Genomic DNA, 25,159 nt, shown 5'->3' with positions numbered 1-25,159 from the left:
TAAATTTAATTTGATAAAAAAGAAACAAAAATATATCATTTCAAGAATGACTGTGATTTTGATCCCATGACTTTGGTCAGACATAAAACTTTGGTCAACATAAACTTTTTTCTTGAATCAAATTCTCCAGTTATCAAAATACATGGTTGAAAAAGTTCATTTTTTAAGCTCTAAAAATAATAACTCTTTATTCATAATACATTTCGCTTAATTATGCAGACTAAGTTCATGTGTAGAAAGGGGGGGATTTCGTGAATGATGAATAAGAAACTGACAAAAAAAAATAGTTTTTCTTTGTAAATATTGAAGCACAAACAAATACAAATTTTGCTAAAATTGTGCAATTAAGATTAGCTTTAAAGCAAACATATTACATTATTATATTATATTTGTTTAAAGTTGCTACTCCGATTCATTTTTCAAACTTTTCGAAGATTAATTTAAAAATCATTATCCATCCAAAAACCATGATTGTGATCTAAAAAAAAATTGAAAATTCATAAATTTTCTTATCGCATGTATTAAAGTTTGAAACTTAAAGCTCTGAAGATTTTGTCACTTTCTATTGAAATATTGAATCCTGTAAATAACATAGGTAGCACTCTGGTTTTCTTATTAAAAATCTAAATTTTGAAGGCTTATGTTTTCGAAAAACAAAAATTTAGAATTGAAAAAACAAATTATTATTATTTTTATAAATTATTTGAGACCTTTTAACCACGCTGAGTCATTTGGGCCTTCTAATTGTAAACAAAAAAAAACTAGTAAAAAATTAATTTCTAAAAATTTACTCAATTCCACCTTAAAATTAGGTAAATTTATTAGAAATTGATTCAAAATATAAAACATAAGTTTTCTAACATTCAAAAAGGATTTTTATTCAATAAATACGTCTAAACCATTAGAGAAAAACTTATTTATAGAATTTAACCCTTTTCTACAAATTCATGTCAACTCATATTCATATAAGAAAAAATCTGTGCTTTTACAAAAAAAAATCTGACTTTCTGCGATTTGACCCCAAAATTCTGTGATGGATTTCTGTGATGAAAATAGCAAAAATTAATTTCAAAAGTCATGGGTCTGTGTTAAATTTTACTTGAAAAAAATCAAATAACATTACCAATTTTATCATGTTTTTCCAACATAAAGTTGAAAATCCTAAAACTATGTTAACAAAAAAAATTATAACCTTGGATGTAAGTACAAATTTCAAAAAAATCTGTTAGTATTTCCAAAGTTATGTATTCTGTGACAAAAAATCTGTGATGAATTTGAAAAATTTGCTTAAAATTGGGTGCAATTATAGATTTTTCTGTGAATTCGGCAACCTTGACCCAAAGTTTATGTCCTCGAAGTACATTACATATTTTTTAACTCCATTCAGTACTGTAAATAGAAAACTTCAAACAATTCAAATGCATCAAAAATTCAATTTGCCATTATAAAAATTTTTTTTTTTCATAACTTTTTTTAAAGAGCTCAAAGTTACTTGTAGTTTTGAGGAAAATTGATAATTGATCTGAAACTTTTATTTTCAAATGTAATGTTTTGTTTTAAACTATTTCAAAAGTTATTTCAATAACAAAAGCTGATTTTAAAAATAGCATATTTAGATTCACGACACCCAAATGAGTAAATGTTGCCTTTTAAAATTCTATACATAGATATATTGTGTGGACTGTGTAATTTAGCAAAACATTTTTAAATGTGAAGTTGAGCATTAAGAAGAAACAAGAAACACAAAATGAAATTGAGACTGAAATTCTCGTATTTAGTCCGTAATTTTTCAATATTCGAATTATTAATTTCGAAGTTAAAATGTTTGTTTTCAAACTCTGAAATTATGTATTAACAATTCGTAATAAAAACCCATTCTAAGGCAAGATAGCGTTTTTGTGTGTCAGGTTTAGAGTTTCAATAAAAAAGTTAATTGAATTGCTTATCGAAATTAATAATTGAAAATTATTTTCAATTCGTGAACATTATATAGTGTCTTTAGAAGAAGTTTCTCAAGCCTAGGGTGAATCAAGACAAAATTTCTGAGGCGAGCCAAATTTCTTACTTGTTTGTTAGCACTTATTTTTAACACCTTTCAAGGTCAAATTATTTCCCGTTACTACGGTGAAAATAAGACTCTATGGGAGATCAGCGTTGCCAAATTCAAATCTTTACTTTCATTGAAAAAATTTGGTTAAACATCTGCACAGAAATGTTCACCAACAACAAAAACAATCATCAGTGGAAAATATGAGAATAATATGATTTTTTTTAAATTTTGTCGGTCTGTTGATATCATTGCTGTGCTCTCAATATTTCGAATAACATATTTCCAATCAAAATTAATTCTATTTTTTTTTAAATAGTGAAATCTGTACTACTGAATCAAATCTTTTTAATCTTATTTCCTTGTGAACAGAATATGGACCAGAAATCAAATTTTTTTTGTTAAATCTGTTCTTGCGGCAACCATGCTCAATGCTGTTTTGGAATTTTTTTTCTTACCAAAATAACTGTCAAAAATAGTGTGTAATTTTGCATATTAACAGCCCTTCGAGTGCTGTTCTGCATCATATTTTTTATCTGCTTTGCAAAATGCTTTTGAAATCCAACAAAGCTCTAAATCAGAATAATAAAAACTATATTTTCTAAGCATTAAATTGCCATCACACAAGCTTGCTTTAATGCTTTTTAGCACTATATAAGTACTACAGTGGCATGCTGTTGAATTAATGCAAATTTAGGGCTCCGGTAGTTAGAAATTTGATTCAAATAGGGCTTTTTTTCTGAGATTTAAAGCGGACCTTCTAGGTCTTCAAACAGAGTCACTGAAAAACATCCGAGCCATAGATGTCATGAGTTCAATTACAGGTCATCTTCAGCTGAAAAATAAAAAATAAATCATGTAGGAGTTGAATTCCCTATGTACACCGAATGTACAGCGAATATCAACAAAAGACAAAATCAATATCATGGAAGAAAAATAAAGCCAAACCAAAATAAAAAAAAACCGCATGGTCGTAGCTCATTTGAACGCCAGTTGCATTTTCCCAGTATTATTCCCGTCAAAGATTTAGCACCAACCAATGCTAATACAGTGCTTTTATAGGGTTATACCAGTTTCTGCACTAAAGCAGCAGTTAATTTCGTCAAACCTGACTCACGGAGCGAATATGATACACATAATCAAGCTCTATAGCTGACGTAAGAGCAGAATTGGTGCTAGTTTTTAGTGCTTATCGTTACTTGGGATCTTTCATCCCTTGCTATATGTTTCCTTACTATTTATTGACTAATAGGACGCCGCCGGCGCCGTTATTGATGTTCTTGATGTTAATGGTGCTAGTTTTTAGTACTTATCGTTACTTGGGATCTTTCATTCCTTTCTCTATTTTGTCTTACTATTTATTGACTACTAGGACGCGGCCGGCGCCGTTATTTATGTTCAAAGAGAGAGCACAAGCTTTGTACATTGAGAATGAACTTCTAGTCCCAAAACCATACATTGCTAGGGCCTTTGTACAAAATTGGTGGAACTAAGTTGAAAGCGAAACGGAGTTCCTATGGGATCAGCTAGCCTAGTACACTAAGGTGTGTTAGGGAACATCCATAAATGACGTAACATTTGGGGGGAGGGGGGGTTTGACTTTGTGTGACGAGTGGAGGGGTAGGGGTTCAAGTAAAGCTACGTAGCTTTAATTAAATATCGAAAAAAAATCAAAATTTTTTTGAGTAACTTTCACTTTCACGCGCCCCTTGGTTGTGCGTTTTCCATACATACGCATACACTCGCAGATTTTCTATTCCGTCCCTCTCTTTTGGACGAAAACGTCAAGTCTGTCGTCGCCGTCGCCACGATCGACGCCCAACACGAGAGAAGAAGAGAGAAGAAGTAAATGACGGTTTCGGTCTGAGCGATTAAATTAAAAACCAATTTTTAAAAATGGGGTGGGGGGGGTGTATAAAAGCTACGTTATTATCTTGGGGATCTATGACTTTGTGACGAAATGCTACGAGGGGGGAGGGGGTTTGGGGTATAAAAACTAAAAAAATAGCTGCGTCATTTATGGATGTTCCCTTAACTCGTTTAAGGAAAGTTTGATAAAGTTTTTGACCAAAGGTTAGCTAAACAGAGACTCCCAGAGTCGTAAAAAATCAGTTGCTTACGATGATATAGTGAGAAACGAACCAAAATTCACGTTACAACTGTTTAATTTGTCCTCTTTTTTAAATTAAAGTTAAATTTTCATACTAATAGAATCCAACTTGAAGACATATTACATTGCTAAAAGATTTTGCCTATAAACATATGTAGGCTGAGATGTATGATGGGCCTCAGAAGTAATTCAGGTCTGTTTATATTCATCATAGATTTTTTTTATTTGAACCTTGTCAACAATCAGCTCTATAATCTTGTTTCATTTTCGATGACCAAACTGCATAACTACAAGCTACATATTCATGTTAGCATCTGAGCTCGCTTCGATCGGACCTCAGATTATCAATGCCATTCTGCAAAACGGTATTTCAAGACTAAGAGCACCTGTATCTGTGGTCCAAACAGCCGGTTTGAACCCAAATTTCGACCAGGTATCATCTCAACTTTTTTTTTGGAACTGGTATAACGATTAGTTACCTATCTCGGCCATAAAAGCACCTGTATCCGTGGTCTATTCTTTGGATCTAATTTGAATTGGATCCAAATCCCCTCAGTTTTGGACCAAACCTTATACCAGTTCTGAAAAAAAGTTGAGTTGAAACTGGTAGAATGGACCACCAGTGCAGTTTCTTTGGTCGGAACTTGGGTTTAAACCAGCTGTTTGGACCACGCCTACAGGTGCTCTAATATCGATTTTAGGTCTATTGATGTATTTTAGAACACCTATGTTATAAAAATATCGAAAAAAAATTACATCCTACGAAATGAAACCCCACCGCAAACCCTATTCTGCATTCTACTGACCATACATATATCCCGGAAACCTAGCAATCGATGATATTTTCCACGCAGTCAAGAAAATTGACATTTTATCTCATTTCCGTTTTCGTTTTCTCTTCCGCATTTCTCCCGTTCCAGTTTTCTGCAGAAGTTTTCCACCGTGTTGTTGGTTTTGTGGTGTGCCCAGGCCCAGGCAGACAGACAGACAGGCACAGATGGTGTTGTTCCCGTTGAATAATCAATACACACAGAGTGAGCGAGCCTGAATCTTCTCGAACGGCGGGACCGAAAGCCAACAACGACTTACAGAAGAAACAGTTGTAGTAGAACATTCCCGGTCCGGAGGAATACCGGAATTTCTACCAACCGTTTCCCTCGGAATTACATTCTACTAGTCAGTGGAAGTTTCTACAATATTTTTTCTCAACTTTTTCTTTTACTCATCAGCGACCAGCTGCAATAAAATCGAAGAAAACAAAAATCGGAGTAGTGTGTGATTGTTCAACGACGAGACCCCGGAGAGACGAAGAGCCAGAAGACTGTATTTTTACCATTTGTGTGTTGTTATAGCCTGTTTCAAAGCAAAACCCAAAATAAGGTCATTTACAAGTGATAGTTGAATCTTTAAAAGGGAGAAGAAGAAGAAGTTATTAAAAAAAAAAACAAACGAAACCAGAAGCAACGTTTTACCGGAGTGTGATCATTCGCCATTTTTTGTAGCCAATTTTGCTAAACGAAAAGTATCGTATAAAACAAGAAAAAAATCACGTTATTGTTGGTGTATCTAACTTGTTGAGAAAATAACGGCAGCGCACAGTGTTGTACCTTGTAAGAAGAATTTCCCCCAAGCGTTTCCTAGAAATCTGTTTCAAAACATCAACGTGAGCAACAACGAACCGGTAGCGTAGATCCGTTTTCCTGTTGAAGGGGAAACAGAAGAAAAAAAGCTAGAAGTACGATTGTAGGCAAACCGGATAGAGATACCAAGATCTATCGGAACCGGACGAGAAGACTCGTCTCGGTTCGCTAGCCAAGTGATATTCGTAGTGTTGCCCTGATCCCGAACGAGGCCACCATTGCCCAACTTCCTCATCACCTGCTCCCCTACTGCCAATCGCAGCAGCAGCAGCAGCATCAGCAGCCGCAAGGGCAGCAGTTTTTTATTCCCCTGTCAGGACTCAGTTCCGGAACAACAGCCGCCACCACGGACGCCAAACTGGCCGCCCACATCCATCCCACGGAGCAGCTGGCCGTGGCACATCACGGCACCATGGCCATCCCGAATCCGGCCGGCCAGCTCGAAGGCGCACTGGCGGCGCCCAAATATGGAACCCTGATCCCGAACCGGGTCTTCGTGGGTGGAATCAGGTGAGTCCCAGGCCCATCCCTGGCCGTCAATTGATTATTGGGTTTTTGTTAATTTTTTTTGCGTTTTTTTCTTAAATGTATTTCGCATTAATGTAAGTTAAGTTTTTACCTTTCAACGGTTTCGCGTTTTACGGTTCCTAATGCATGGACGTTTCGTTCAAACCGAGCACCAGGGACAAACCACCACCGCCGTTTGTCGCTTTACTTGTTTTCCGTTGACTTATATTTTTGGTTAACTGTTACCGATGGTTCGCCGGCACCAAATTCTCGTCTTTGAATATGTTTTCAGATTGCGGTACTTTTTGGGGTTTTGGTATAAAACGCTATTGGTGAAGTTGACCATAACAAAATGTAAACAATAATCCACGGACAAACCTTTTCAAACAGTATGATATTTGTTGATTGCTCAGTGGGTAAGAAATCGAGTTGAGTGGGAAAAATGAGTCACTTGTAAAAATCGATACAAAAAAACAGAATCAAATAAAATTGAAAAAAAATCCGATGTAAGAAAGTGACCAATATTGTTTACTCCTAAAGTTCAGTGTTTTAGTCCTTTGATGTCTTCAGTACATGTCACCTAAAATGAGCTATCGGTAAAATTATACTATCATGTAGCTGTCAGATAGAGATTTTTTTTCACTATTTAGCATATTTATTTTTTCGACTGGCTCAGTTTTGATCATCTCCTCTGGAAAAAAATGGACAAAATCTTCGTAAACATACACATCAGAGTGGCAGCGAAAGGGGCCATGATGAATTTCTAATACGGACCATATCAATTTTGAAAATGAGCCCAAAAAACTAACCTTTGCCATATTCAAGCTCAATCGACTGAATCAAAGCAATCAAAAGATTCCCTTTAATTCAACCACGGTATAAAAAAAGTTCAGATACCGGTATTTCGATAGCAGTTTACTATCTTCTTCAGTGAATGTTTACGATTGACAAATTAATCAAAAGTGCTCACTGAAGAAGATAGTAAGTTGCTATCGAAAACCGGTATCTGAACTTTTCTTATACCGTGGTTGAATTGAAGGGAATCTTTCGATTGCTTTGATTCAGTAGAATTATTCAACCAAATAGGCTCACAACACATATCACGGTGTGTTTCTAGAAGATGTTTAAAGAAAAAAAACAGTTACTCTTTTTTTTCGGAATTTGAAAATTTAGCATTTTTTGAGTCATTTCCAGGCAAAAATCAAATATTTGGTCGGTGAGTCCCCATTCCCCATACGGTTTGTTTTTTTTTTGAAGATTTTCAGTCTATATTTATAAATTTTCAATCTGAAAAAAAATATTCCAGTGCAATGAAATAACAATGATTTTCTTTGAAAATTCATTTTTTTTTTCATTTTTTTTCAAACTTTTGTCATTCTGAATCATAAAAAATTTCAACGCATTTAGTGATTTGCATTGGAAAACTTATAGGGTGAGGCGGGCTATATGCGCATATTAAGGAAAGCACTCATTTTCTCATATATTCCAATAGATAGGAGTCTGAAAACTATATACACATGAGCGGACATCATATGTTTTTAGCTATATTGCATTAACACTTGCAATATTTTGATATTATTTTATTGAAAATGGTAGAAAGGGATGCAAAGCATACGTCAAGGCTGAAATGTTGGTTAAATTTTGTACATTACTAGGTAGTTATTTTGCATGAAACATAGTTAGGTATGCCATATGGCCATATTTCATGGAAATTTTTTGTTCATATCGTATTTTTATCGGATCCGTATGAAGTTCTTCTTTTTTTTCGCTGTAAGATCGTGATTTGAGCGTAGATTTAATGTTTCAATGATAAAAAGTAAAAAAAAATTATAAGACCAATCTATTTTTCTTGATGTAGGCATTTAACCTGCCTTGATATGGGCATTCAGAACCTGTCTCTTATTCCAATACCTTATCATTTACAACTTTGCCAAAAGCTTCAATTTGTTGAATTTTCGATTTCCAGATGAATAAGAAAAAAAACCGATTAACATTTTTGTTCACAGAATCTGTACGCACGATAATTAAAGTTCAATATATTATAACAAAACTGACGAAAATCTTGTTTGAATTTTTAAAAAGTTTTGACTTAAAATAACAATTTAATTTTTTCATGCCATGTGTTAAAAGCGTATTACCCTCAATCTACACTTATTAGATATGATGAATCTCCAGCCATATCGTCAATCGGCTGTATGCGCGTATTACCCAATATGCGCATTTAGGAACACTTCCCCCTAATATGTAAATTTTATTTTAAATTTATAATATGGAATATCTTTGTTATAATTGTTGTTATCCAAATGTAACTTAAATTTTTATCCATATGTGTATATCTCTGAAAACAAATTCTGGTTTTATGAAATTTAAAGATAGGTACATGCATAAAAACGTCCAACATACTTTGATGTGTTCCCAAGGAAGTATAAAAAAAAATCTTTTTGTTTTAAACTTGTTCTTTGAATTGATTCCACAATATGTGTATGCTCAGATGCATATCAATACGCATTTTATAAAAAATTTTGATGATATCGCTCGATTATGGTATTTTTCAATTCCTTTAACCTCAGACTAAAATTCAAACAAATCTCAGCAAACCAATAGAATTTAAGAAACCTAAAATTTAGTTAGAAGTAAAATTAATTGCACTGAAATCCGTATATCTTCGGCTACACAACATCAATTTCAAATTACTTTTTCTCATATTGAAGGTGAATAAATTTTCTATCATGCGTAAGAATTTAAATACTGTTGATATTTTTTTAATTAATGAATTAAAGATGAAAAACTATTTTTTTCAGGAGAGGTTTCAATTTAATCGACGGTTTTAGACTAGATTTTTGCATTTAAAGATTTTTAAGTTTTCATGGATTTCTATAGTAAATTCAAACCAATGATTTCTATAGAGGTTTTTACCACAATTGGTATAAAATATTAGAAATTGTGATTGTTTTACTGTAACATTAATGCTTCATTAATATTCAAAACATAAAATGATGAATCTAAGCGTTTCAGATTAGTTTGCTATCGATCATTTCAATTCACTTTGGCCAATAAAACTGTTGAATTTTGTGAATTAAAGATCGACAAAAAGATAGAAATGCTTTTTTTAAATAATTTCAATTTAATCACAGGTTTAGACTAGATTCATCCATTTAAAAAAATCATAAAAACTTTAAAATTCAATTTAAAACAAAGAATTCAAGAGATTATTACAGTAAATTAGTGGGATGAAAACTGTAGCAGCTAGGATTATTTACCCTTAAAGTTAATGCTTGCTTTTAGAATAAAATTGGAGAATCACAGTGCACAGGAAAGTTACTAAAATTGGACTTAAAAATATAAGTAAAAGTTTTTTAAAACACTCCGGGTTTTTAATGGTAATTTTATCAAGAGAAAGTAACATGCAAAATTTAGCAAGATTAAACTGCTGTATTGACTCGCATTGAGTCTGAAATGCGAATGGGATTTTTAGACATTTGACTCAGGAGAGGTAAAAAAACTGAATTCTCGTCGAAAAACAAAAATCAAATCATCCGCGTTTACTTTTGGATATAGATTTTCTTAATTTTTCAATGCTTATATTGAGACAAATGTTTCAATTCCAGATCGCATCACGATAAGCGTTATCACAAAAAAGTTTTAGTGGAATTAGAATTAATTGTTTTTAAAATAATTTTTGAGATACCAGTAAAATTAAAAAAATATTGAAATTTAGAACTAAGAGAATAAGCACCTCTGAATTTAAACAAACATTTAAAAATATGTGTATTTTTTAGAAATTTCAAATGGAAAACTTCCAAAAAAAAATTGTATGAGGGGTCACCGACCAAATATTTTAATTTTTGCTGGAAATGAACCGGGAAAAGCTCTACTTTCTACTCATGCAAAAGTTAGAGTTACTGTATTTTTTTTCTTGAAGTCCTTCTACGAAACACACCGTTATATTAGAGCTCAATCCAATTAGAATAATTGGTTCCTCAGAGCGTTTTAACTTAAAACTTTTAAGTTGCCAGTTTTTTAGTTACTCTCAAAAATCAAAATTTGAAATTTGACGTCAATTGACTTAAAAATGAATAAAATGTCAAGAGCATATGTAATCTCAATAAAAAAAACTTGACCTTACATCTGATACCTTTTTCAGAAAACCGGTGCACAATTGGGAAAAAAGTGTACAAATTGCGAAAAAAAATCAATATCTTCCGTCCTACATGACCCAAATCTATGGAAATTAACTTTCTTTTAGTGAAAATGTCCGGAGAATCGATTGGACATAGTTTCAGACGCCGCACGAGCTTACGAACGGAGATGTTGTTCCTTTTTAACTCCAAATTCCCCTATATTTTGTATGCAATCTAGAAAAACACTGATTTGGACTAGAAAATTTTGAACAAAATGAGACCTATCTTGTGTGATTTTTTGCGGTGACGTTTTACGTTTTACCCTCAATATATTTTTAATATAGTTCAGAAAAAGCATGTTCGGACATATTTTTTTTATCCAAATGATACTTATTTTAAGTGGACTTTTCTAAGAAATTGAATGAAGTCTGTTTAAGCCACTGCACGCATCGTACAATGGAATTATGGCTGTTTTTACCCTCAAATCCTCTACATTTTTCAATTAATTGAGTAAAAAACATGTTCGGACTTAAATTTTTTTCAATAAAATGAGACTCATCTTGTTTGATTTTTTCCAACAAGTCGAATGATCTGTTTGAGCCACCGCATGCATCGACAAATAGAGTTATAGCCGTTTCATCCTCAATTTCCCAAGATTTTTAATATAGAAAGATTTTAGAACAAATGAGACCTATCTTATGTGTTTTTTTACCGAGGAATCAAATTAAGGCATAAGATAGGTCTAATTTTATTAAAAAAAATTCCAGTCCGAACAAGCTTTTTCTGATTTATATTAAAAATGTTGGGAAATTGAGGGTAAAACGGTCATAACTCCATTATTCGATGCGTACGGTGGCTCAAACAGCCTTCATTCTATTCCTCGGACAAAATCACTCAAGATAAGTCTCATTTAAAAATTTTAAAGTCCGAACATGCATTTACCTCAATTAATTGAAAAAAATTGTAGGGAAATTGGAAGTGAAACGGTCATAACTCCATTTTACGCCTTCATTTGATTCCTCGTAAAACATCACACAAGAAAGGTTTCATTCTACGTTCGTAAGCTTCGTGTGGCGTCTTAAACTATGTCCAATCGATTTTCCGGACATTTTCACTAAAGGAAAGTATATTTTCATAGATTTGGTTCCTGTAGAAGGGAAGATATTGAATTTCTTCGGGGCTTATACACTTTTTTCCCCATTGTGCGGTGGCTTGATATGGAATGTTTCAGAGTTGCCTTAAAAGTAAAATAACTCACAAATTGCTCTAAACGACATGTTAATTACTTGAATGTATATAAGGCACCTTAACTTAAACATAAATATCGACTTGGGCCAGCCAGTCCTTAACAAAATTTTTAAATAAAAAAAGGGAATAAAAATTCATTTTTGATGTGTTATACATCAAGTTGTAAACAAATCAGAAATTTAAAAAATAGAATATGCAAATCATCACAAAAATGACGAAATTACAAAAATGGCAAACTTTTAAAAAAATGACAAAACATTGTTTTTTTTTTATTTCTATTGTCATTTTTGTAATTTTTGGTCATTTTCTGCATAGTGTACTTTTTTGATTTTTTTTTTTCTTTTATTACTCCGTTTTATTGCAATTTGTCATTGGAATTGAATTTTATTTCAGTTGTTGGTTTTCCAGTCCTAGAAAGTCGAATTTTTGTCATTTTTTTTCTAGTAGATTTCACCAAATCTCAACGTCTGATGCATGTTTAAATAGTTTGGCATCAAAATTTCGATTTCCCCGATTTTATTTGGTGATTTTTAAAAATTAGAAAATTTTGATTTTGGGCGATTTAAAGCATACATAACTCAAGTCCGATTGAGCTGAAATGCTTTCATGAAATGTTTTGGTCTAAATGAACAAACGGCCATCCAAAAAACGCTTTCTGAGATTTTGTTATCATTCTACTTTACCAGCTTGAAAATAAGCTGTCGGAGGAGCTTAAAATCAATAAATCAATAAAATATATAGAACATTTTTTTTATGCAACTTACATTGAATTTCTTGTTGTTGGTTCGAGTTAGGTTAGTAGTTTGTTAACAGAAATTGTATCACTCAGAACTTTATTTTTTGAATATTTAGTTCTGGGGAATTTTCGGAGGAGTGAAATTTATGAAGTCTAATGAGTCATTATATCGTCATGTTGATAATGACATATTTAAAGAAAACATTCTCCTCTATTTAGCGCGTTTTAAAAATTGTACCCAAGAGTGAGAACAAATTAGAGTTGAATAACTATTTTAAGCTTAAATTCTTTAGAAAATTTAAGTCTTAAATGCTAAGAAATAGAATACATAAAAATTTCATGTTATGATATAAGTTCAAGCATACTAATGTAGTTTCTGGCAATATTGTTTTTTGAAATTAAGGTGTTTACACTTAGCAAATTTGTTTTGAAAGTGGGAAGCATTTAAAAACCTGTGAAAAAGTTGCCAAGCAAATTTAGAAGTTATTATTAATTACCATTATAAGCATTTTCCAATAACAGTTTTTTTTTGTATACGTTAGATTGAGAAAAGTCAATCCGACTGTTATTAACATTGTTCGTATAAGGCACTTTGAACGCTTGAGATATTCAACAAAAAAATCAGGTCTATTAATCCACTTAGCAGAACAATCAATTGTTGGTTTAAAAACAAAAATAAATACTCATTAATTAGTTCCTCCAGAACAAAATGTTTCAAAATTCCATACAAAAGTTGAAAAAGTTTCTCGGCGATTCCAATCTCAAAAAAATCATGAAACGATGTTTATTTACTACATCCGACGTTTCGGTATGTTTATTTTACCATCATCAAAGAATCTGGCGAGTTGGACTCGCCATATTTCTTGATCAAGGCAAAATTAATATGCCGAAACGTCGGATGTAGTAAATAAACATCGTTTTAAAATTTTTTGAGAGTGAAATCACCGAGAAATTGGTTCAACATAACCGGATCAGTCGATGGGAAATTTAAATATTCCATACAAACTTCAGGCTCATTGAGCGACCTCTTCCCGTGGTAAGATCTGGTCCCAAATTCGACATGGAACCTTGTACTATTTTAGCCTGCAGCGCATAACATTTCCAAAAGACGGATCTTTTGAGCCACTCTTGTACATACACTTTAAAAAGAAAAATGAGCAAACTTTTAAAATTTTCACTTATGATTATTTCTTATAATAAATCTCTCCTAAAAATTTTTTACAGTGTTGCCAGTTATTTTTACAGCTAATTCTAAAAAGTTTTTATTGATGATTTCAAAATTTTCTTCTAAATTTTTTCTGGGTAAAAATTTTGGTCGCAAATCTTTTTTTTATCAAAAAGTTTGGAATTATTATTTATTTTTGAAGGAATCTTAATACATCTTAACTTGAAAATGGAAAAATTAAAGATATGAGGAATAATTTTTTGTAAAAATTTCAAACATTTGCTAATGTATTTTGTTTTAAAATCTTTAAAAACAAGTTGTTTTAGATCCCCCGAATGATTTTTATCTCGACTATTCAAGGGGAGAGGGGGGTGGATAGGGAAGAGCCTCCTCTATAATGTAACAAATTTTAAGAGATGCCGATATTTCTTTTCAATTTTTTTTTTTTAAAGACTCGGTGCATATATTTGGCCTATTTTTTCCGTGTGTTTAAATGTTTGAGGTTTTTTTCTGCGCCCTAATATTCTGCTCAGGCGTCATTGTGGGCAGCACCTTTCTGAGGCAACCAATTATTACTAATCCAACCAATTTATAGCCTAGATGAACGGCCACCCACTTGGCTAGAAATCACCCGGGCAAAACCCACAGAAAACGGAAATAAGGGAAAATTTTAATCGATGCCTATGGCCGCCGGAAGGAAACTCCCGACAAAGTTAGATACTGCTCTCGGATATTTAACGCAACTAAAGCCGGCACAGCCTAAAGTTTAAACCAACTCATCCATTTTGTATATGCTAAAACTTATTCTCATCGCACTAGACTAGGAAAACCACGAGTTAGTTTCATCCACATACATTTGCACATTTTCAAAAGTAAGAGCCTTAGTTGGACCGCTTCCCTAGACTCTACGGCTGATGGATTCTGTGTACTTGAGTTGATTTCCACTAGCAAGTCCAAAGGCTCGCGCTGTTCTTGGAAAAGCATTATGGTAATCCCCATTGGGCAAGGAGGCAAACAAAATTTTCGCTTACCATTTTGAATACCATGCACAAAATGTATTTTAGCAAAATTACCACAACGAGTTGAGCGGTCGGTCGAAAGTTTCGCCAAGATACGAACGGAGGAGCAGGAGTGAAGTTGTCCCAGTTGCTTTCTTGAACTTTTAGCAGCTTGATTCCGGTTTGAAGTCAAATAAAGGGGGAAAAAAGGTTTTCAATTCTTTTTTTTTTAGACCAATTACGACAATTACAGTTTCAAGAGCTCTCAATAAGTTTGAATATTTGAGTCTAAAGACGGGTTGACCTTTTTGATCTAGAATTTGAAAATACAATATCTAATCTCTTCATTTTTTGCGACTTTAATTTAAATTCTAGTATATTTTTTAAAATTGGAAACGAGTCCATCAGGAAAGTTAAATCAGATTAACTACACATTTTAGCAATGAAATAACACATCTTTAAAAAAAACAAAAATTTAACACTGTTTTTACATGATGCATACCGGACAAAATCAGCTTAAAATTATTAGGTACTGGTACTAAATGAAGGTCAGGGGTTGTTGTCGATTTGAAAAACATTGATTTTTTTTTATCAACTTGACGAAGTTCTCCCAAACGTAGACATCATTTGCATCACTTTTTTTTTCTCAAAAAAAAACGGAGATATTTCAAAATTTTTCTACGATGCATAAAAACATTTAACTTGTTTCCATATACAAACCTTTTTTATTCAATCCTGCGGTATCTACTCATTAACACTCATTACTTCCATTCAAAAGTTTTCTAGAGCTAAGTAGGTATCACACCAATAACTTAAAAATGAAAGATAAACTTTTTCAAACTTTTTGGCTCAAATTCACTGATTAAAATTTCAGTTTTCTGTAAGTATTTCCACAGCTAAAATCTTACCTCGAAGACCTTTTTTTCCTGCGATTGGTGAGAAAATATGTTTAACATTACATATTAATCAAACTTGCTAAAATCCTGGGAATATCAATAATTTCACAGATTCCCAAGCAAATTTTATCAAAGAATTATGGCTAGAGTTTACATTCTTTATTGTTATCTTTTAAACATTTTTAAAAGATTTTATGATTTTAATTCAATTATCAAAGAAATGTGGTCTTGAGGGCCGCATGCGGCTCGCAGGCCGCGGTTTGCTCACCCCTGGTCTAACTAATAAATGACACCCAACAACTAAAATAAGAAACAAAGGCACTAGGAAAAGAGTTTCACTTCAGGCTCTTTTGGATCACACTGTGCGGTGGTCTCAAATCGAATCATCGCCCCTGGCGTTTACATCTTGTGCCAATAGCGTTGACATATTGAGAGCTCATGATTGGAGCAAAGGCTGAATTTTGGGTGTAGAGAGCAAAAAAAAGCGTTGCTCTTTAACTTGAACAAATAGTGCCAAATCCCATACGAACTTGACCCACGTTAAGCGATCCCCTAGAGTTGATCGACTGGACTGAAACTTGGTAGAGTGCCCTCTGTCAGAACGCTTTTTTAATCTGGATGCACCGTTTCTTGTAATCCTAATAAACACAATTATTCTACAAATAGTTGTCATGTACATATACGCTTTAATATTAAAAACAGATTTTCTATGTTATTTGAGGAAAATTTTCACATTACGACCAACTTTAAAATAGCCGATTTTTTTTTATTGTTGGAGAGAAAAGAGATCGAAATTTACGATCGATTAAAGTTTGTTTTCTCTTACCCGTTGTAAAATTTTGAAAAATTCGACTGTTGACTGAAACGAGGGAATCGTGAATCTCGTTTTTAAGTTTTTTTTATCCTCAGATTTAAGCTTTTTTTTGCCTTGAGAGCATAGGAGATGAAAGCTTAAATCTGAGGAAAAAAGCTTAAATCTGTCAAAAAAAGGGGAAAAAAGAAGAAATCTGAGAGATGTGCTCCACACGGTTTGAATAACATTGCCGGGATGTGTTATTTTTACTTTTTAATCCTGAACCCATTTATCGATGCATACAATAACCGAGAGTTCGGATGAGCTAACCCAAATGCAACATTATAGATTTAAGCTTTTTTTGTCACATTATAACTTTTTTTTTCTCTCAGAATTATGCTTTCATCTCCAATGCTCTCAAGGCAAAAAAGTTTAAATCTGATAAAAAAAAAGCTTAAAACGAGATTCACTAACACTTAGCAAATAGATGTTGGTCACACGTTTTATGGAGTAATCGTGTAACGTTTCATACTTCTGAGGGAGCTACGAGCAAGGTTGCCGAAAAACAATCTGTGTTTTCTACTAAATCAATTCTCGAATTCTGTGTTTTTTGCTCGAAATTCCCTGACAATGTTCTGTGATTTTCAGCAAAACAACACAAAATATAAAAAATGGGGCTACTTATTATGGACACTAAAGCTTAGTTCTTTTAGAAATGGGACAGTTACGAATACGTGTATCTCAAAACCTTTCGTTTGATCTAAATACTTTCTATGGAGGAAATGAAGATAATCTTATGATAATTCATGAAAAAAATTGAAAAAAAAATTTATCGTTTTTTGTAAGAAAACATTCTTCTTTATTCTTGGTACCTTCCATCGGCCGGCGCACACGTTTTTCAGCCATGATATTGATCAGTTTTTAAAACTTATATTTCGTCTAATCGGTATTTTAGGTGGCTACATCCTCCTCCTTCAATTTCTGATACTTTTCGGTCCAATACTTCTCTTTTAAAAGAAACTGAGGGCAATTTAGTGGATACAACTGTTTCGAAATTAACAAATTTGATTATTTTTAAGCCACTTTTTTAGCGTTTTTATGGAATTTCTGCTGACAAAATCTGGCAATAACGAAGTAAAAACCATCAAAAGATTGAACTTAAAGTATAATCGTTTAGTAAAGATCGTAGGCTGCGAAGGGTACATACAAGATTACTCTTTTTGGGTCTTTTAAAACAGCGAAAACGAAAGTTGTAGTTTTTCTTCCACAGGAGCAGAATTTTGGCAAATTATTACATTTAATACAAAACAACCAGCAAATACATACTTTAATAAACCCGGGACTTTGTCACGAGCAGACATGGTGTGGGATTCAAACGCTGAAATTAGTTTGAAATAGGGTATTTCATAAGTTTTGTCGTTCATCAAAAATCATCTGTCCCAAACCGGCTAAACAGCTTACCAGCTGTGGAACTGGCAAAAAATTGTTGTTTGAAGTTAGGTTTGAATGACTCACTACTAGGCAACACTTCCAGCTTATCGGAGAAAAAAAAATGGACATTTCAGCGATCTACCCTTAGTTTTTCGCTTATTGAAAATTAAAAATCCTGGTATGAGACTTGACTTCCCTGATGACTCTTAGCCGTAGTTGCCGATCATGTGCTTCACTCCGATGCTTGATTTGAACTTTGTTGACAATTTTTACAGTGTTTGCATACTTTTCCACTACTCACACACAGTAATTCTTTGAATAATCAACGGTTTTGTCAGGCCGGGTAGTACTTTTTACAGGCAACAAAATGCTGGTAAAATTTTGAATGTCCGATAAATTGTAAACGAGCTATAAGCAAAAGAAAGTGTCCCATTTCTAAAAGAACTAAGCTTTAGTCTGTGGGTACGCATGTTTTTAATGAATGTATAGACTCTTACATGTTACATCTAAAGCTTTCAAACTGATAAATGTTATTCTTGCTATCATATTGATAAATTTGAGCTCCATTTATGTTAAAAATTGATTTGATGTTAGTTTCGATCAAACTGACATGTGATATGATTACCTGACAGTAAAAACATGGAAAGATTTCTCAAAATTATGTGATTTTTTGCTAAATTCTGTGATTTGTAACACAGATTCTTTGATGAAATTTTCTCAAAATCTGTAAAATTATAGATTTTCTGTGGTTTCGGCAACCTTGGCTTCAAGAACCAATCTAAGCCCATCTTAATTAAAGTTTAATGCCTGAACCGCGTAGGGGAAAACTGTTCCTAAATGCGCATAATGGGTAATATGCTCATACAGCCGATTGACGATATGGCTGAAGATTTATCATATTTAATCAGTACAGTTTGAGGGTAATACGCTTTTAACACATGGCATGAAAAAATAAAATTGTTATATGAAGTCTAAAAATTTTAAAAATTCAAACAAGATTTTCGTCAGTTTTGTTAAAATATATTGAATTTTAATTAACGTGCGTACAGCTTCTGTGAACAAAAATTTTAATGGTTTTTCTTTCTTATTCATCTGGAAATCGTAAATTCATCGAATTGAAGCTTTTGGCAAGGTTGTAAACGATAAGATATTGAAATAAGAAGCAGGTTCTGAATGCCCATATAAAAGCAGGTTAAATGCCTACATCAAGAAAAATAGATAAGTCTTATACATTTTTTACTTTTTATCATTGAAACATTAAATCTTCGCTTAAATCACGATCTTACAGCGAAAAATGAAGAACTTCATACTGATCCGATAAAAATACGATATGAACAAAAAAATTCCTTGAAATATGGCAATATGGCATACCTAACTATGTTTCATGCAAAAGAACTAGTGATGTAAAAAAATTCACCAAAATTTCAGCCTTGACGTATGCTTAACATCCCTTTCTACCATTTTCAATAAAATAATATCAAAATATTGCAAGTATTAATGAAATATAGCTTAAAACATAAATATGCGCATTTAGCCCGCCAGTTTCGGGATTCGGCTATTTTGACTTCTTTTATTATAAAATTATTTTCACAAAAACTGTAAGAGATTTTAACAGAAAAATTACTCAAACGTATATAAAACAGATACCCGCTCATGTGTATATACTTTTCAGACTCCTGTCTATTGCAATATGGGAGAAAATGAGTGCTTTCCTTAAGGGGGGGGTAGGGTCTAACGGGTATAAAAAAACACCATTTTCACGATTTTTTTCTAGAGGTATCGTTTAAACAAATGTATTCAAATTTTTTGCATTATACAAAGCATTGTTAAAAGAACATTTAGTAATTTTTTCGTAGAAAAATATTGAAAAATGAGCCGGTGACGGAGTATTTTCGAGGATGCCGTTTAGATAACAGGATTTGCGGTGGACACTGTATCTCAGCACAGAATCATCTGAAGTCAAAAAATCCGAGCAAAATATTTTGAATAGATGTTTTTCTGGACCCCAACGTTTTTATTTAACTAAAAAATATTTTTATGAAATTTTTGTGGCTGTTTGAAGTAAAAACTACGATTTTTCACTTAAAAATACGCCATTTTTCACCTCTAAAATCTCCCCAAAGTAAAAAAATGAAAAAAGAAAAACGTTGGGGTCTGGTATTTTATATGTAGAAAATATGTTCCAAATTTGAAAAGAATCGGATAAGTAGTTTTCAAATGACGATGTCCACGGACTTTAAAAATGTGCTTTCGAAAAAAACGCGTTTGAAGTTTCTGCTCTTGCTTTCTTGCAGTATTAGATAGGAGGAGGTAAAGGCCTATAACTTCTACAGTTTTGCTTCAATTGACTTGAAAATTTGACACAACATTCTTGAAATGTTTTACAATAAGAAAATAAAAAAATAAAAAAATCGATTTTTTGAAAGTGTTAGACCCTACCCCCCCCTTAATATGCGCATATATCCCGTCTCTCTCCTACATGTTAAATATTAACTCAAACCTCAAGAAAAAATGGTTCCAATTGATATTAAAAATTAAAAAGTCAACCTCAAAACTACGCCAATCTATAGATTTTCTTTTTTTTTTTTTTTATTATTCATTTGAAAGTTTCGTAAGCTGCTACGTATTTATCGACTAATTTCAAGTTTTTAAATCGACTTTAAATTTCAGTTAAGAAACACTTCTATAAAAGAATTTTTAAGCTATGTTTGAATAGTCTCATAAGTTAACTCTGAGTATAGCAATTGATGGGAGCTTTCGAGGATATTCAATCTAAAGCCTGGTTCTTGTGAAAATGCACGTGAAAAAATCTTATTTCGTCAATAACACAAAAAACGCGAAACAACTAATGTGTGTTCCATGGTGGAATCGAAGGGGAATGGTTGAAAGGTGAAAATCTAACTGGTCTTGTTGTTTAAAACCTTCTAGAACTGTTTTTATTCCGATTCGGATTCCCCCGGTTTTCACTGTGGAATTTTCATCATGGCAGGGAATCGGATTAAAAGATTCTAGTTGGTTTTAAAGAACAAGACCAAATTCTGTGTTCTTGAGAAAAATAATTCTGACTTTCTGTGATTTTACCCAAAAATTCTGTGATTGGATTCGAAATCAATTAACATTCGATACTAATCTTATAATACTATTATAATTCAAAGAAAGAAATCTAAATTTCGATACTGTCAAAAAAAAATATAATTTCGGAAATTCTTTCAAAATTTAAAAATTCTGTGAAATCTGTGAAAATTTCAAAATTCTGTGTTCTGTGACACAGATTCTGTTACACGCAGCGAAAAGGTTTTTTATTTCAAAGGAAAGTGCCACGAAAACAAAGGATTTTTTCCTTTGATTTTGGGATAAATAAAAAATACATTGATTCAAATACATCTTCCTTTGGTTCAAAGACATGCGTTTTTTGACATGAATCATTTTCTTTGATTCAAAAGACGACATTCTTCGAAACTATGTCGTTTTTCGTTTGTTTTTATGAAATTTTACTTCACTTTAAAGTAATTTTGATTTTAATTTGAAAGGATTCTTTCTTTGATTCCATTAATGTGGTCCTAAAAACTCTAGTACTTCCAGATTTCTTTCTGTAGAAAATTAAAACATTTTCTTTTATTTTACCATTTTATTGAACTATGTTATGTATGTGTATATGTTTTACATTACAATTACCTAATATCACTGTTTGAACGATTTAAACTTATGTCTGGAACTTGATTCCAAACTTCGCCTCTCAGGACAACAATTTCAGATGTTTTAGCCATATCTGTAAATAGAAAATAGAAGTCTTATTTGTTGCCCTAAAAAAATGTTATGCTAACGCTTTATTTGGGATTTAATTGATTTTGAAAGACCTACCTAGACGTCCACTATCGATTGTTCCCTCATAGCTGCCGAAAGTTGCCAACGCCGGATCGTCCCATCTAAGCCTTCCGGTGCCATGTGGTGGTTCATAGGTAGTTCGGTTCTGACGGGATGTTTTTTCCTGTTTGGTTCGTGTTCCGCTGCCGTCGTGGAGGACAGGCCACCGTTCGCCAAACAGAATCTGAAGAATGTGTTGACCATGGCAGCGGCAGTTGAACATTTACATCACCTTCGTCACTAAACAACATTTTTGTGAACAATTTTAAAACGCATAGAAAAAAGGACTAAGAATAACATCTAAGACTGCACGGGAACAAAAATTTATTTTTATTTTTTTATTTACATAGTATTCCGTCTTACGACATAACTTGACGAACATAATTCCTAAAATTCACTCGGTCCATGGCAACCGTTCTCCAATTTCTCGGGCACCCCACGTTCGCCAGATCACGCTCCACTTGGTCTAACCACCTTGCTCGTTGCGCCCCTGCTCGTCTTGTTCCTACCGGATTCGTGGCGAACACCTGTTTTGCAGGACAGTCATCCGGCATTCTCGCAACATGTCCCGCCCAGCGTATCCGGCCAGCCTTCACCACCTTCTGGATACTGGGTTCGCCGTAGAGTCGCGCGAGCTCGTGGTTCATCCTTCGCCTCCACACTCCGTTCTCCTGTACGCCGCCAAAGATGGTTCTTAACACTCGTCGCTCGAATACTCCGAGTGTACGCAGGTCCTCCTCGAGCAATATCCATGTCTCGTGCCCGTAGAGAACAACCGGTCTAATAAGCGTCGTATACAGGTTACACTTCGTGCGAGGGCTAAGTCTTCTCGACCGCAGTTGCTTGTGGAGTCCATAGTAGGCACGACTTCCGCTAATAATTCGCCTCCGGATCTCACGGCTGGTGTCATTGTCTGCGGTCACCAGTGAGCCGAGATAGACAAAGTCTTCGACTATCTCCAGCTCGTCGCCGTCGATCGTGACCTTGTTATTACTGGACAAGCGGGTTCGGTCGGTCTCGGATCCGCAGGCCAGCATGTACTTTGTCTTGGACGTATTAATCATCAACCCAATCCTTCCTGCTTCGCGTTTCAGTTTGCGGTAGATCTCCCCCACCGCCGCAGATGATCTGCCGACTATATCAATGTCATCGGCAAAGCAGATAAGTTAACTGGATCTGTTGAAAATCGTGCCCCGCATTTCGCCCACCGCTCGTCGAATAACACCTTCTAGCGCCACGTTGAACATCATGCAGGATAGACCATCACCTTGTCGAAGCCCCCTGCGAGATTCGAATGAACTCGACAATTCACCCGAAATCCGCACACAGCACTGCGTTCCATCCATCGTCGCCTTGATCAGTCTGATCAGCTTCCCGGAAAAGCCGTTCTCGTCCATGATTTCCCATAGCTCGTTACGGTCGATCGTGTCGTATGCGGCTTTGAAGTCGATGAATAGATGGTGCGTAGGGACTTGGTGTTCCCGGCATTTTTGGAGGATTTGCCGTAATGTAAATATCTGGTCAGTCGTTGACCGTCCCTCCATGAAGCCGGCCTGATGACTTCCCACGAATCTGTTTGCTTGTGGCGTTAGGCGGCGGAGTAGGATTCGGGACAACACTTTGTAGGCGGCTTTGAGGACAGTGATCGCTCGGTAGTTCTCACAGTCCAATTTGTCGCCCTTCTTGTAGATGGGGCATATTACCCCCTCCTTCCACTCCTCCGGTAGCTGTTCTATGTCCCAGATCCGGATTATCAACCGGTGTAGACAATCGGCCAACCTGTCCGGGCCCATTTTGATGAGTTCAGCTGCGATGCCATCCTTCCCAGCCGACTTGTTTCTATTCAGCTGGCGAATGGCTTCCTTAACTTCACTCATCGTTGGGAGTGGCTCGTCTTCGTCGTTGGCTACGCCGGCGATGTACCTTCCCCCACCGTCTTGATCTCCTGCATGTGCGCCGTTCAGGTGTTCATCGAAGTGCTGCTTCCACCTTTTCATCACCTCACGATTGTCCGTCAGGATACCCCCGTCCTTATCCCGGCACATTTCGGCTTGCGGCACGAAGCCTTTGCGGGATGCGTTGAGTTTCTGATAGAACTTTCGTGTTTCTTGGGAACGATGCAGCTGCTCCAGCTCCTCCTCCTCCAGGCGGCGCTTTTTCTCCTGGAAAAGTCGGACTTGCTGCCTCTTCCGCTGTCGGTGATTTTCCACATTTCGACGGGTGCCTCTCTGCACTACTGCCGCCCGCGCGGCATTCTCTTCGTCCATCACCCTCCTACACTCCTCGTCGAACCAGTCGTTCCGTCGAGATCGCTCCACGTAACCGATGACGTTCTCCGCAGCACTGTTGATGGCTGTTTTGATGGTATCCCAACAGTCCTCGAGAGGGGCTTCGTCAAGCTCGCCCTCTGCCGGCAGCGCTGCTTCGACCGATTGATCGTAGTCTGCCGCGACCTCAGGTTGCTTCAGTCGCGCGATATTTAACCGAGGCGGGCGCCGGTTTCGCGTGTTGTTCACTACGGAGAGTTTTGGGCGCATCTTCACCATCACCAGATAATGGTCCGACTCGATGTTGGCGCCCCGACAGGATCTGACGTCGATGATGTCCGAGAAGTGCCGGCTGTCGATCAAAACGTGGTCGATCTGTGATTGAGTTTGGTACGGTGATCTCCAGGTGTACTTGTGTGGGAGGCGGTGTTGGAAAAAGGTACTACGTACGGCCATTCGTTTGGAGGCGGCGAAATCAATAAGTCTGAGGCCGTTTTCGTTGGTCAGCTGGTGTGCACTGAACCTTCCAATTGTCGGTTTGAATTCCTCCTCCTGGCCGACCTGAGCATTGAAATCCCCGATGACGATCTTGATATCATGTTTTGGGCAACGGTCGTATTCACGCTCCAGCTGCGCGTAGAATTCGTCTTTGTCGTCACCGGTACTTCCGAGGTGAGGGCTATGCACGTTGATGATGCTGATGTTGAAGAACCGGCCCTTGATTCTCAACCGGCACATTCGTGAGTTGATCGGCCACCACCCAATCACGCGCTTTTGCATCTTTCCCATCACTATAAAAGCTGTTCCAAGCTCGTGTGTGTTGCCGCAGCTCTGGTAGATGGCACGACCATCTGGATACGTTCGTACCGTGGAGCCCTTCCAGCATACCTCCTGCAGCGCTACGATGTCGAATTTGCGGCTCTTCAATTCGTTGGAGAGCACGTGGGTACTGCCCACAAAATTTAGAGATCGGCAGTTCCATGTTCCAAGTTTCCAATCGCTAGTCCCTTTTCGTCGCGTGGGTCTTTGCCGATTTCCATCCGAAATTTGTTGTTCGTTGTTCGTTGCTTATGTTTTTTGTAGTCACAGGCTCGCAAGGCCCGCAGCTAACCCCACTATCTCGCAGGAGGACCGTCGTGATGTTGCTGTTTTGGGTCCCGAACACCACCAGGACGCTGTTGCACTCCGCACGCCGCCCCTGACATGGAGAACAGACGCGTACGAAGCCCCCTAACTCAGTCTGCATGCGACCAAAGCATCCACCGGGGTTGGGTACCCGATCTCCGCTAAGGTTGCTCGCACCCCAGCTAGCACCACGGGGAGGTAGAGAATCGGA

The 25,159-nt window shown here is 35.5% G+C and overlaps 1 protein-coding gene across 9 annotated transcripts in view; it reads left to right on the top strand.

Moving 5' to 3' along the window:
* LOC129750613 (protein boule) overlaps nucleotides 1-25,159 on the top strand; it is a 228,862-nt gene that overhangs the window by 184,194 nt on the left and 19,509 nt on the right. For 7 of the 9 annotated variants that reach the window (XM_055745584.1, XM_055745580.1, XM_055745579.1 and 4 more), the window contains one exon: nucleotides 5,387-6,307. In XM_055745584.1, coding sequence (XP_055601559.1) covers nucleotides 6,210-6,307 — 98 coding nt within the window. In that variant the 5' untranslated portion in view covers nucleotides 5,387-6,209. Of the gene's footprint in view, nucleotides 1-4,992; nucleotides 5,192-5,386; nucleotides 6,308-25,159 lie in introns of those variants that run through there. The other 2 variants (XM_055745581.1, XM_055745587.1) reach the window with 2 other exon arrangements.

This window comes from Uranotaenia lowii, chromosome 3, assembly GCF_029784155.1.
Source record: "Uranotaenia lowii strain MFRU-FL chromosome 3, ASM2978415v1, whole genome shotgun sequence".
NCBI lineage: Eukaryota > Metazoa > Arthropoda > Insecta > Diptera > Culicidae > Uranotaenia > Uranotaenia lowii.
The sequence above is the reverse complement of the archived record's forward strand: the minus strand, read 5'-3'. Positions and strand labels throughout refer to the sequence as shown.